General features: G+C 44.2%; 1 protein-coding gene across 3 annotated transcripts in view; it reads left to right on the top strand.

Annotated features, from left to right (window-relative positions):
• magi2b (membrane associated guanylate kinase, WW and PDZ domain containing 2b) overlaps positions 1 to 15,111 on the top strand; it is a 131,160-nt gene that overhangs the window by 48,285 nt on the left and 67,764 nt on the right. For 2 of the 3 annotated variants that reach the window (XM_079743396.1, XM_079743398.1), the window contains exons 3-6: positions 2,069 to 2,188; positions 3,938 to 4,174; positions 5,709 to 5,937; positions 6,400 to 6,479. In XM_079743396.1, the coding sequence (XP_079599522.1) occupies positions 2,069 to 2,188; positions 3,938 to 4,174; positions 5,709 to 5,937; positions 6,400 to 6,479 (666 nt within the window). The remainder of the gene's footprint in view (positions 1 to 2,068; positions 2,189 to 3,937; positions 4,175 to 5,708; positions 5,938 to 6,399; positions 6,480 to 15,111) is intronic. The other variant, XM_079743397.1, reaches the window with a different exon arrangement.

Here is a 15,111-nt window from a genome sequence, read left to right as displayed (position 1 = left end):
TCTCCAAATGCAGGTTTCATGTATTCTCGAAACGGCAAAAATTGACAAGCAATCTAAGAAAGGTATCAGCACCCACCCATGCAAATAAAATATTACATAATAACAAAAGAGATCTAAGCAGACCACCTGGTCCTGGTCCCATTTTGGTCCTGGTCCCGTGGTGGTCCTGGTCCCATGGTGGTCCTGGTCCCGTGGTGGTCCTGGTCCCGTGGTGGTCCTTGTCCCGTGGTGGTCCTGGTCCCGTGGTGGTCCTGGTCCCGTGGTGGTCCTGGTCCCATGGTGGTCCTGGTCCCGTGGTGGTCCTGGTCCCGTGGTGGTCCTTGTCCCATGGTGGTCCTGGTCCCGTGGTGGTCCTGGTCCCGTGGTCCTGGTCCCGTGGTGGTCCTGGTCCCGTGGTGGTCCTGGTCCCGTGGTGGTCCTGGTCCCGTGGTGGTCCTGGTGGGGGTGGGAGGATTGTGTCCCTGAAGGTTCTGCCCGCTGGCTTGGGGACCCACCCACTGGGGGTCATGGTGGTCTTGCCCTCACTCGAATGGGTGACATGACCATTTACAAAACCTCCTTTTGGCCCAAGGCCAACTTTATAAATCATTGGTTCAAAGTTCAACACCTGTTCAACCACTCTCTCCCTCCTCCTTCTTTAAGTATAAATCAAAGCTGGTTTATCCGCTGCATCATCCGACTCGTCATGCGGATCCTCAGGTGGATTACCTGGTTCAAGAATAATTCCTTTCTTGACCAGACCAGCCGTTGAGGCACTCATTGCTGTATACTTTCTCCGCCTCGAATCATAGGTGAGAGTAATGCTATAATGAGTGGCCAATTTCGCTTTTTGGTCTTTAGTTAATTGGTTAAGTAGCGCCGCACCAGGATTATCGATAAAAGCTTTGACAGTCGCCATACGTGACTTTTCTTGGTTGTTATAAAATAAACAAGTTTAACACTGAAACAAACCAGCAGTCTCTTTAAGTGTGCGCTAGCGCTACACACGGAAAATCTTGAGTGATTTTAGAAGTAGCCCTAGCTATGGATTTAAGCAAAGCTTAAGGAAGTGGCGTTCATACCACGGGCGAAGTGAACAGTGATCAAGCTATGGTCAAAGCTTAACTGGCGCACAAACAAAGCACTGCAGAGAGTTAACTAATGCATCACACAAAGGCAATGCACAACCCCCTTAACAAAGCGCTACATATGCAACGCAGTATTGTTTCCAAGAAACAGAGCGCAATCACGCAAAAAGTTTCAGTCAAACAATCAACGGTAAAAACAGCAACACAGAAGCTGTGCAAACGGAACCATGCACTTAACCGAATCAGCGGAGTTCCCTCCTCCCTAAACTGGAAACTCTATGCCACACCTATTTACTGGCCGTACTGAGCACGAGGTCTTCCACGGACCCCCTCCTCAGATATTGCCCCCTTATTCCGCACACTCGCAAAGAACCTGTATACATGTTAACCGACGAGACAAGACTGTAACAAAAGGCAGAATTCAAAATCTCCAAAATATGCTTACGTTGTCCAAAATACTCCAGCAAATCAGAGTGACGCTCCTACCAGCCAATCAGAGTGACACTCCTACCAGCCAATCAGAGTGATGCTCCTACCAGCCAATCAGAGTGACGCTCCTACCAGCCTTAGTGAGGCTCCTCCTTTCTAAGCTTTGGAAGATTCTGGTTGAAAGTAACTAAAAAACAGGTATAATCTAACAGGGCTCATTTGGTTGCCACCTAACAAATTTCCTCTTACCACATTTTTCGCTGCTTTGTCACGAAATTTGCCTGTTCTTTTTCACATACCATTCATTCATTTCAAAAGATGAACTTACTTGAAATGAATTAAAAAAATAATTGAATTGCATGGCGGTCTTTTTTCTTTCAGAGATGAGGTCTGTAGGGGGAAGGATAGTCTAGTCTTGTGTAAGGGTGTTTTGACCCTCGGCAGTGCCGGACTAGTTTCCAAACCCAATGATTCCCTAACCCCTGCCTGCTCATTCGTGCATCTGTCTGAAAGGTGTCTTTGGGTTTAGGCGTCGGCTGAATGAGCTGTGTGTCTGTGTTTCCTCCATGCAGGTACCACCAGGACGCCCAAAGAGGGAGAGGTGCCTGGGGTGGACTACAACTTCGTGAGTGTGGAGCGCTTTATGGAATTGGAGCAGAGTGGTGCCTTGCTCGAGAGCGGAACATATGAAGGTTGGTCCCTGCAACCCCACAGGCCAGACTACACTAGACCAGACTGGTCTAGTCGAGTGTCAACTTTGTGACCACACACACCTTCCAGACAGAGCTCCACACACACCTTCCAGACAGAGCTCCACGCACACCTTCCAGACAGAGCTCCACACACACCTTCCAGACAGAGCATTTCAGGCTTTCTGCTTTCAGTTTGGAAAAGTGTAAACAACCACACCGCTTTCGGCTCTCCATTGGACTGACGAGTTGTGACACAGTTGGGGATATCCTTAAGGCCAAATATATGTAGTTTTCAGAAATGTGCAACTCACCGAGTGGTTAGTTGGAAAAAAAACCTGATATATTTTTGATTCTCGTGCTTTGAGCTTCATGTGGCTAAATTACCTCAAAGATAGTCAGATCAGGATGAAATTCATACCATTTGCGCTATTTGTGCAAATATGGGTATGCTCAATGCATTTGTTGTACCACAGTGACCTAGTAGAGACAACAGCTGTTGTTGCACAGAGACTGCAGGAACAATCACCAGAGACAAAGACGCAGTGGAGGGGTGTTTATTGGGGCCGAAGGCATGTGTTGATGCATTTTAAGCGACTATCTGAGCAACCAATTTTCTATTTTTTCGCGAGGCATTGTGGGAGATTTCTCAAAACCATCGCTTTTGAGTGCGCTGCTCGAAAATCATACTTTCAAGGGCTAGTTAGCCCTTCCCCTTAGCCCGCGCCCTCGATGATTAGACTATAGGGACAGCCATACTCCTGCGTGTGGATGTGCAACGGCGAGGGGGAGGGCTATGGGTTAGGGCCAAGGGGTGAATTGGGATTGGTCCTTAGCCTGTCATAGTTGATACATCTTTGATGTATGAATAGTTTATAGTTTATAAATCACAGTTTCTGTTTTTCTTTTGGAGGATGTAAAGGCATACCTTGAGGTGTCCTTGAGATTATTTTCAGCTTTCTTTGATCAGCTTAAGGGCATTCAGCCACATTAAACTACATTAAGCTACATTAAGTCACATCAAGCTTTACATCAAACATTATACCCATTCGGTTCAATTCATTTAAAAAAATTACCTAATTTCTTTCTTTAATTACTGTATTTTGACTTGAAATTAACATCTTAGCATCTCCTCATATTTCTCTAATGACTGTTTGAAGGTCAATTTTCACATTTAGAATTAATGTCATCAAGCCCCATTAAGCTCTCGTTTTCGCCTAGATCGACTCCTTTAGATTTTCTTTTAAATATTTCTCAAATTCCTTTAGACATGCTATTCTCATCCTGGCATGTCCTCATGATGGTATGAATTCCACCTCAATCTGAATTTCTCTAAGGCAATTTAGCCACATTAAGTTGTTTTTGTTGTAGTTGTTACCACTACTATTACTACTACAACTACTATTAATAACTTCTACTTCTACTTCTATTACTACTATTACTTTTACTACTACTATTACTACTCCCTAAGTACTCGCTGCTTAGGGAGTAGTGTTCTGCAGGAGTTGGTTTGAAAGATTTAGCCTCTGTCTCACCCAAACTGAACATATGTATGAATGTATACAATATCTCCTGAATATGTCCATACACTGTGTCCACATCTTGAAGACATGCCAATCAATACTTCATTTGTCCAAACCCTCACATTGCATGTGTCTGTCCATTACTACTACATACTTACTAACCTGTTACTTTAATGTACTGCTATGTAATACTAAGTTCCCAATAAGTAATAATAATAATTAATACCAGGCCGTTCCACAGATAACTTCTACGGGACCCCCAAGCCGCCTGCGGAACCGTCCCCCTCGGCCCCGGCCCTGAATGTGAGCGAGGCGCTGCTGCCCGGAGCCCGGCCCAGCGCCCAGGGCAAGAGGAAGAGGAACCAGTCGGTCAGCAACATGGAGCAGCGCAGCAGCCTGGAGCCCCCTGAGGAGGAGGACGACGACAGCCCCGTGGTCAACGGCAACGGGGTGGTCATCACGCCCGGTGAGACCTTAGCCACATCCAACCCTGCGTGAACCGAGCCGTAGTCAACCCCAGCCCGAGACCGCCTCTAGTCCAATCCCAATGTTTTCCTCCAACAAGATAGTCAATGTGGTGGCCAGTGAGTGCGCCATCCCCGCTTTGTGCAGCCTCACCCTGGGGGAGGCCTCCCTGCTCCTTCATCACATGTGTGTCAAGTTGCTAGAGTCAAAAGTGGTTGCTAAACTGCTACATAAAAATGGTACTAAATGGAACAATAAAATACACGAAATTCATAGAACTCTGTTGTTGTATAGAGTAAGTTAATTAGGTTTACGTAGAATGGTTCTGTCTCTGCTCGTTCTCAGCACCATTGAAATCCCACGCAGGAGTTTGGAGGGTTCATTACTACCTCTGGGGATACTGAGAGTGCCTTGACATATTGGTATATAAAGAAAGACAGAAACTGGACTTCTCTTGTTTTCGTTTATTTTCTCTTTCACATGATGCTCAGTCGTAAATCAACCAGTCAAACAATTGCCATGGTAAATATAACCCCCCCCTCCCCCATAATGAGTTCATTCAGAATAGTCTTTGTGTGACATTACGTCACTACTAAGGGGTGAATCTTTTTAACACCTTTAAAGCTGCAACATAGGGTGCGCTCACACACTTGCAGGAATCCCAGAAATCATCCTCCATCAACCTCTCACACATACTTCAGATTCTCTTTCATTATTGCTGTCTTTGTCAAGCTTTAGCTCACTCTGTACTACCATTTGCTGTTTTCTCTCTCTTTCTCTCTGTCTCTGTCTCATATGTATTGCATATTTATTCAATACATTACTAATTATCTTATTTGTATTATTCCTTCTTATTTCGTCCTCTCTAGCTTTCCTGTTTTGGCAAACGTTGACATTTTTGTAGCGTCAATTTCCATTCACCGTATTTATTTGATCTTCTGTCCCCTCTTGGTACTGGTTGTTATTGTTGGGAGTGTCTCTTCACCCCTCTTGGTACTGGTTGTTATTGTTGGGAGTGTCTCTTCACCCCTCTCGGTACTGGTTGTTATTGTTGGGAGTGTCTCTTCACCCCTCTCGGTACTGGTTTTTGTTGTTGGGAGTGTCTCTTCACCCCTCTCGGTACTGGTTGTTATTGTTGGGAGTGTCTCTTCACCCCTCTCGGTACTGGTTGTTATTGTTGGGAGTGTCTCTTCACCCCTCTCGGTACTGGTTGTTATTGTTGGGAGTGTCTCTTCACCCCTCTCGGTACTGGTTGTTATTGTTGGGAGTGTCTCTTCACCCCTCTCGGTACTGGTTGTTATTGTTGGGAGTGTCTCTTCACCCCTCTCGGTACTGGTTTTTGTTGTTGGGAGTGTCTCTTCACCCCTCTCGGTACTGGTTGTTATTGTTGGGAGTGTCTTTTCCCCCCTCTCGGTACTGGTTGTTATTGTTGGGAGTGTCTTTTCCCCCCTCTTGGTACTGGTTTTTGTTGACCCTGGGTCTGAACAGTTCACCGCTGAACATGCGTTTATGTCTCCATGTGTGCACGTCTCCAGAGTCCAGTGAGCTTGAAGACAAGAGCACAGATGCCTCTGGAGAGGGTCCAGAGGAGTCCCCCAGCCAGGGGCCCTCCTCTGTGGAGCCCACTGCCGAGGGGGGAGAGGCCCCCAAATCACCCCCAAAGACCCCCATAAAGGCCCCTGACACAGAGGATGAGGACCTGGGGCCACTGCCTGACAACTGGGAGATGGCCTACACCGAGAAGGGAGAGGTCTACTTCATTGAGTAAGAGACTACTGGAGAGAGAGAGAGAGAGAGAGAGAGAGAGAGACAGAGAGAGAGAGACAGAGAGAGAGAACACAGTACACAAAATGGATAAACACAACACAACATGCAAACACACACAGTACCCCACACAAGACACCCACAACACAACATGTATACACACACACAGTACACAACACAATAGACACAGACAACACACATGCACACACCCAACACAACATGTATACACGCACAGTACACTACACAATAGACATACTTCTCTCCCTCTATATCCTTCTCACTCTCTCCCCCCTCCTCTCCCTCTCTCCCCCATCCTCTCTCTATCCTCCCTTTCTTTCTCCTCCCCTCTCCCTCTCTCCCCCCTCCTCTCTCTCTCTCCTCCCTTTCTTCCTCCTCCTCTCTCCCTCTCTCCCCCTCCTTCCCTCTCTCCTCCCTTTCTTTCTCCTCCTCTCTCCCTTTCAGCCACAACACCAAAACCACATCGTGGCTCGACCCTCGTCTGGCCAAGAAAGCCAAACCACCAGAGGAGTGCCAGGAGGACGGTGAGTTACACACACACACTCACACACACACACACACACACACACACACACACACACAGAAACATACACATTTTAACTTATTTATTTCTGTCCGCAATTCATAATAAATGTACATAAGGACATAAACGTTACAGATACAAAACATTGCTCAGGCATGATCTAGCAATGTGGGTCTGATGACGGTTCAAACAGCAGATAATGGATACACACAACACCTTTACTCCAAATGTGGCTGCTTCCAATAATGGAGGATGTTGAGCAGTATTTGGCAAGTTGTTTTGCCAAAAACCCTTGCTTTTGTAAAGCCAACTATCCAGAGACCCCTAATGACAACCCTATGCACGTGGCCCAGGCAGCCAAAGATAAGTACAAGATATTTCTGAAGCAATGTGCATCGTTTGCATTAACGGCGGCAATTAGGACAGGTGTGCGGGCTGAATTTAGAGGAGTTTGGTGGAATTCTCACTACTCCCATCTCAGCATGGACGCCATGTTGGACGCGCATGCACACACACACAACACACGCACACACACAGAAACACACACACACAGAAACACACACACACGCAGAAACACACACACACACACAGAAACACACAGACAGAAACACACACACACAGACAGAAACACACACACACACAGACCACGCACACACACACACACACAGAAACACGCACGCACACATACACATACACACAGATATAGACACACACAGACACACCCTCACAGAACAGATTAAGCACACAGTTAGCGGTAGCAGAGGTTGGAAGATCCAACAGCAGTAAATCTGCAGCCAGAAGGAAAAACTAAATAAATGATACACAATTTTTTTGGCAACTTGGTAATAATAAGCTTGATATGAGGATACGCCTTCTGAACCATGTTCTAGGTGCTCTTTGCACTCTCTCTCATTGAATGTCCTTCAAGCAAAGAGTCTACTCTCTGCTAAGAAGGTTTTGTCGTACCTCCTTTCATTGAAATTGACATCGAAGAGAATGTGTGTGGCATCTTTCTTCTGTCTCCACTCCAGACAGGAAAAACCAGATGGTTCTGAAATAGGGATGTCCAGATCCGATATATCCAGATATCGGATATGTAAAAATATGATCTGATCCGCGCAGCGTGCGCATGAGAGCTAGCGCATGGGAGCTGCCTGTTGAACAGTCATGTCAGCAGTGTAGCAGCATTTCATCCTTAAAAAATAAGGCTCTCCTCGGCTGTTGTCGAGAGCGATCACGCGGAGTGTTCACGTCACACGCTCCAGCTTGGAAAAGAGTCGATAACAGCTTTGCTTGTTGCGATCACAAAAGCTAACCATTTCGGACGTTGCGGGTGCCCAATCGATTAAAATGATTAAACAATTGGAAATATGATTCATTATATATCGGGCATTTGTGTGTGGGGACCCCCGTTTATATGGCTTGAGGCTGTAACACCTCAGCTATTCTATATATTATCTCAAATGTATTCAACTTGTCACTTTCGATATTTGTTTTACTCTTCAATCTTATGTTTCCAACCAGGAGGCTAATCGGAAATCATGAGCAAAGTGCTTTCATATATTTTATTATAAGTATTTGTTCAAGAGTAAAACAAAGTATCAGTCAAAAAGTGGTATCGGGACATCCCTATTCTGAACTATATTAAGTCCTATAAGATGGTTCAGATTCAGACGGGCAAATCAGATGGTTCTCAACCAAATACAAACATATGCATAAAACCAATCCATTAAAATTGCAGATCGTCTCTGAATTTTCTAAAAGAAAAGCCTTTGTTAAGTTAAAAGTCATTATGTGTTTGCATCACTCATACCATCCCTGCCCTGCTGCTATGCAAAGCAAACCGATCACTGAGATCTTCAAAACTCTTACCTCATGCAGCCTACACTTCTATTCTAGTGCCAAACGGTCCCAAACAGCTAAATCTAGGATGAGGAACCAACCGGCCCAAGTCTCTAGCACAACCAATGGGTCAAAGTTGAATCATTTCAAAAGGCCATATCTAAGGCCGACTGCCCTATACTTGCACATCTGCTGCAAGTGCAAACACTAAATGCCTTCCTAAGATAGGAAGCCAGTGTGCAGTTTCCACAGTGTCCACTGTTTCAGCCAGTGGGTCTGTATCACATGAAGACAAGGAACATCACAACAGAATGTGATGGCTGAAAGGCTACTGAGACCGCATAATGATGTGTTAAATGTGTGTGTTAAATTTTCCTGACCATATTTTAATTTCATTTTATCACCTGCCAAGACATTTCATTTTGAATTTGGTCGAAAAATGACACCCTGCTCTGGAGTGGCCTGCAAAGAGACATGGAGCCTCGCCAGTGGTTGTGCAGGTAGCAAATGAGTTCATTTGCAAAAAACGATAAACGCCTTTTTTAAAAAATAATAAAAAACTGACTGCCGTGCGTTATTCTTCATACATAGGACATTCTGAACCTTAAATACATTTTGTCACAAAAGCCGTTAATGTACATTGTCAGGCATTGGAAGTTTGCGTTTCACAGCAGAAACCGTCAGACGTCCTTGCCGGCGAATCAGCATGCAGTATTCAGGTCAGGTGACACGGCTGTTCGAAGAAAGACGCGCCATCTGAGAGGTGTTTCGGCAAATGAAAGAAAAAAAAGGAATGTAATGTTAATGTTATCTCCATGCAGGCGTAAGCAGAAGAGAAAGGCTGAAACATATTCCCGTTACGTTATGAAAGCAGCGCTATAGCGTTGAGAGAAAAGCTCCCTACATTGCTTGTAATCTCATCGACGCAGAAAAATGTTGCACGTCTTCACTGTCTGCGGAGGAGTTAGCGATGATAAACCGAGTGTTATATTCCAGAACAGTAAAAGTTGTCTTGCATGGATACCACGCCAGTTAAACTACTAGGTGAACCGGGTTAATCAGACAGACAGTCTGCAACCTCTATGAGGATGTCCGTTGGCAGACCGGACCTAAAGGAATGCAGTGATCAGGAGTGATTGCGACAGACTAAAATACTGAAAACTGATATTGACTTGCAGGGAATACAAATTTGAGTTAAACTGTAAATTTGAGTTACTGAGTTAAACTGAACGCCGTAAAACAATAATCGGAATACTTTGATACTATGATGCAACTTTCTGCACTTTATTTACTTGTTTTAAGTTTAAGAAAATTGCACTAAAGCCATTACATGCTTTTGTTTATCTCTGAAGCATGAAATGTGGCTGTTGGAGTTATCTGCTTTGGCCCCAAAAAATACTTTTAACATAAACAAAAACACATTTTCAATAAAGTTCCATTTTGTAAGTAAGCTTTATTCTTTTGAGTTGTTATAACTTATCAAAGCAACCCAACTGCACTTAAATTTATATTACCTGTAATGCACGATAAAAAAAAACATGATTTATGAAAATGTATTATAACGGTGTTATCTGTTTTTGCATGTTTCTGTATTTTGACCTCCTCAAATGCTCTGTGTATTTTTGACCTCCTCAAATGCTCTGTGTATTTTTGACCTCCTCAAATGCTCTGTGTATTTTTGACCTCCTCAAATGCTCTGTGTATTTTTGATCTCCTCAAATGCTCTGTGTATTTTTGCCAAGGGTGACTTCCAGACTGAGGTTGCAAGCCTGTCTTCGGTTTCACAGCCATGTATTTTGCGCAACCTCATGGAGGTCACCAATGCCATCTGCAATCTTGCGCTTAACTATATTCCGTTTCCTTGTGGAGAAGAGCTGCAGCAGATTGAGGAGGAGTTTTTAATACAGGGGATGCAAGGGGTAATTGGGCTTATGGGTGGGTCACTTTTCCACCCACGACTCTTTCATATTCAACACCAGGTGGGTCCTTCAAAGACACTAAAATCAATAATTATTTTGCCTACTTTATTATACGCTTCACTCAAATAGTATTTAATATATGCAATGTGTGCATTTACAGTGATATCAATGCATACCTGAGTGAGGGCAGGGGAAGTGAATGGCTTTTTGGGGACTCGGGATATCCCCTGAAAACCTACCTAATGAAACAACCATCAATAGCGCAGAAAAGGAGTATGGAGTAACCCCTAAGAGCATATAGTGGTACACTATATACTTCAAAAGCAATGTAGCAAGTGTATTAGTTTAAAATGAATTAATATTAATATGGACTAAAACATCACACCAAAAAAATAAAATAAGTAAAGCATTGTAAGCCCTGAAACTTTGGTTACCACGATAGCAATACAAAATAAATGGTTAATTGGTGCACTGCTGGTTAATTTGTGTTGTTGTAGATGGAAAGGCCATGATATGGGGGGGGGGGGGGTCTTGTTCCCCTGTGAGAGGAGTGATGTTTGTGAAGGCCACTGCTTTGTTATGCCTGTGCATAACAAAGCATCCTGCCGTACGCAGGATGGCTAATCTCCCGGACCCTGAGGACATGGTTGAAGATCAGGCATGATGGCATACATGATGGTGCCCAGAATGGCAGAACTGCCAGAAATAACCAATTTTCACATTATTCGACAAGATAATTCCTCGTGGAGAAGAGCTGCAGCAGATTGAGGAGGAGTTTTTAATACAGGGGATGCAAGGGGTAATTGGGCTTATGGATGGGTCACTTTTCCACCCATGACTCTTTCATATTCAACACCATAATTAAAAGTAAAACATTGCAGTTTGATTTAAAATATTTAATTAAACAATATAAAAATTAATAAGTTTAACTCAATCAAAGTTAAATAATTGTACAAATTATTTAATTTCATTGTTCAGATTTATTCACAATATTGTTCACTCCATACTTAGAATATTCCTTAATAAATTAAAACCTTTCTTTATCCTATTTCAGTCTGCGAATGCTAAGCTAGTTGGCTAACTAACGCTAGAAGCTAGCGTTGAACTGAACTTACCTTGGGTGTGAACCGGACCCATGGTGGCCAGGATCTCCTCCTCCAGTGTAGTAATGGGCTTCACTTCTGGCTGCCAGCCCCCCTCTTTGGCTAGTCCCTCTTCTGTAATAGTCTAGTCGTAATTTCTTGAACCCATAAATGTTGAGTACCCTAAAGTTTTATTGCAGGAATGTCATCTATAGGCCAAATGGATGGAATTTAACTTGGTTGCTAAAAGTTGCACTTTTGGCAATTTGCATAATTAGCATAATAAGCAAATTAAGGCGAGACACCACAGGTGAATAGAGTAAAAAAATTAAATAATAGATATCACCATGAAACTTTCTTAGTTGATTACTTATGTTAAGATGAGAAAAAAATGCATTGCATGTTTTTGGTATTTTAATGTTTAAATATGCAAATGAGGCCATATCTCATAAAATCTCATACATAGATGCAAAATAACTATATACAGCATGCACATACACACAAACCAAAAATAATTATCTACAGCAAAAGACAGAACTTTATACAGCATGCACAGACAAACACACAATAACTATATACAAGACCTATTATACAGCAAAAGAAAGAACTATATATTACACAGCATGCTTACAGGACACACACAATAACTATATACAAGAACTGCAAACAGCATGCACACACACACACGCTGTAAAATAACTATATGTAGTACACACACACACACACACATATTTACAACAAGAACCACACAATCCCACTCAATAGCCGTCACCATCTTCATCATTTGTTTCCTCATTCCCTTCAGTCTCATCTTCTTGGTCTTTTTGGGTATGTACATGTATTGTGAATGGGTTGCAGCAGCAGACCTCACCCCCTTCACACTTGCAGTAGTCAGTGCAACTGTTACTTGCAGCATGGCAGCTGCAGTTTCCTTTTCTGCAGGCCTTCAATGTGCTGCAGCTACAGCTGGTGACATCAAGCTGATTTATTGGAGCCACTGCCTGGATGGCAAGAGCGGGCATGACAGCCCCTTCTTTAGCAACCTCCCACCCAAACTTACTGATGTCTCTGGCCTCTGCAGGAGGCTCTCTCTGACCTGCAGCCTTCCACAACATGACCTGAAGATGAGCACGCAGTATGTGCAGCATCAGGTTAGCATCAGTTGGAGGAAGCTTCTTCAGTTTGGGAGACTTTTTGCTGCGACTAGATCTGGTAGCGAGTGTTATTCATCGACTTGGCCTTCTTCTGCCCATAAAGTGCAATAAAGAACTCGGTCCCAGTTTCTTTAAGGTCACTATGAGTGGCATCAGGTTCCCCAAGCACTGTATTGAGACCAGGAATGTTTTTTCCTAGGAGTACTTTCAGCGCAGATGTCTTGCCCTTCCCACAGGGATAGGAGGCAGTGTCACATCCCGACAGCGCATGCATCCCCGGGAGACCTTGACATCTGTCACCCAATCCTCTGATGGTGGCATTTATATCCAGGATGGTGCCATTCCACTTCTCCATCTGCACTGTTGATTGATCATTGGCCTTCCATGCCCAGTACACCAACAGAACGAATACGTCAGTGTCATCACTTAGGATACGTATTGTCGGAGCCCCTGCTTCAGCTGCTTGCAGCATGTAGCTAATGAGGGTGATGTCAGTCTCCTCATGCTTCACAATACAGTCTGTGTGGTTCACAAATAAGATGTTATTAGATGTTATCACAGCTTCTCGACAAGGAAGGGGTGTGTTGACTGTCAGCTTATAATCAATTGCACCAATTCCTCCTCGCCTTCTCCTCTCATGATCCTTAGCAGTGGGATCATCATTGTACCGGTCAAAGATGACGAGGGTCTCATTAACTCCAGCTGCAGTTTAGGCATTGGAGAGGTGTGTATTGATGCTTGAGGCAATGTCGTTAATCGTACCTGCCACTGGCCAGACAATGTGATAGAGCAACTGACTTCCATCAACTAGAACAACATTGCGAAGTGGAGCATTTTCATCAGGTACTCCCAATCTTTTAACAAGGACGGACTTGTCACCCTTCCTCAGGCAACCAATTCATCAATGAGTGATGGTGGAACTGGACTGAGCTCATGATCAAAAACATCTTTCAACTCTATGCCACGCTGCTGCCCCATGACTAAGAGTCGAGCAAAGAGGGCCTCCATGTTGTAGATAGGCTTGCCTTTCACACTCAAAGCTTTCTTCATCACCTCCATGGTTGTGATTCTCTTACCAATGGGGCTATGGAAGCCTTCAGGAAGAGAATCTAGAAAATCTTTGCTCTGCTGTTCACCAATGTGAAGAGCATTCTGCACGTTCACCGAGTCTGGTGCCACTTGTCCATTCACGATGTTGTAAAGAATTTGCTGGTTCTCTTTTAACGGATGAGAATGTTGCTGGAACTCCTCCATGATTTTATTGCGATCTCCTCGATCAATTTCTTGTCTTCTCTCACCTTCCTCCTTATGTTTCCATCTACTCTGCTTCACATTTCCATTCACATGAACATTTTCCTCCTCCTCTGAATTTTCTGGAATGTCCTGATTTACATACATTTCTTCCACTGTCTTGGAAAGGTGGGAGCAAATGGGATAGGAATTGACCCACACTGCAACTTGCACTTCATTGGTTGAGATGCCTTTCAGTCCACCTTGTCCTTTCCCTTGTTTAATGTAGGTCTGCTCACCAAACTGGTCAGCTGCTCTCTGCACGAAGGAAATTAAGTGCGATGGAGGTGGGACGAATCAGGCAGTCCACCCAAAGCCTGCCTGTAGAGTGTTCACGTGCCTTGTCCAGATATTCTGTGATAGCAGCATCAGTCTGTGGTCCATCTTGCAGAAGATCTTGCAGCAGTACAGCCATAAGCATCCGATATGCACGCAGTGCATTTGTCCAGGATTTTCCATTGAGAATGTTGGCTATGCCACCAAATGCCACGGCAGGCAGTTGTTCCATGCCAGAACCCTTCATCAAGAATCCAATGCAGCCAAGGAATGACATCAGAGTGTGCATCATTCCAGGATGGATGGTGACAGACTTCCATTGCATTTGGTCACTCCATTGGATTAGACACGCCACAATGTAGAGCTGCAGGTCCACTGTGATGTGTGCATACTTCATGCCAACGCTCTTCAGTGATTTCTCGGTAGACTAGGGTTGTGAGCACGGTATCCGGGTGTGAAGGTGGAGAATCGATAAGGGGCCCAAACAATACAATAGTTTTAGGCTTGTTGGTAGTTTGTGATTTTCTGTCTTCGTATGTGTTAGAGCCAGCCCAGTCCACTGGATTTGAGTGGAAGAAGAGCTGTGATAGCCAAGCAGCATCTCTTTTCTTTGCTTGTGTCAAGCTGGTGGCAACCTGGAGAAAGAGTCTTCACGGTAAGTGCTGGTGGTTTCAACTTAGGGGGACCAGTGTAGTGCTCCAGTTGTAGAGACTGGTGAGTGAGTCGTAAAGACCTATCCTCAGACCACTTTAGCCTTGGGATCTTCAGCTGCATCACTCCAATGTTTCCGGTCATGATGGTGCCGGGTGCTGGATGTTGTGTAAACTCAGAAACCATGGCATGTGTGCTCTTGGTTCCATTCAGACTTGCGATGTAGAGGTCATAGTTGTCTGCCCAGCTGAATATGGGGCCCAACTCAGTAGTCAGACCAAGGCTTTTGTGATAATCAGCAGGGTTCTTTGAAACAAACTGAGCTGCAGATTTGCGGAAGCATAGAACTTCATCATATTTGGTTACAAGGCCATGATCATTGAGGGTCTTGATCAATGTATGGCTACCTTACTTATGGT

The sequence above is a fragment of the Pollachius pollachius genome, assembly GCF_949987615.1.
Source record: "Pollachius pollachius genome assembly, chromosome: 9".
NCBI lineage: Eukaryota > Metazoa > Chordata > Actinopteri > Gadiformes > Gadidae > Pollachius > Pollachius pollachius.
This window is presented reverse-complemented; position numbering and strand designations above follow the sequence as displayed.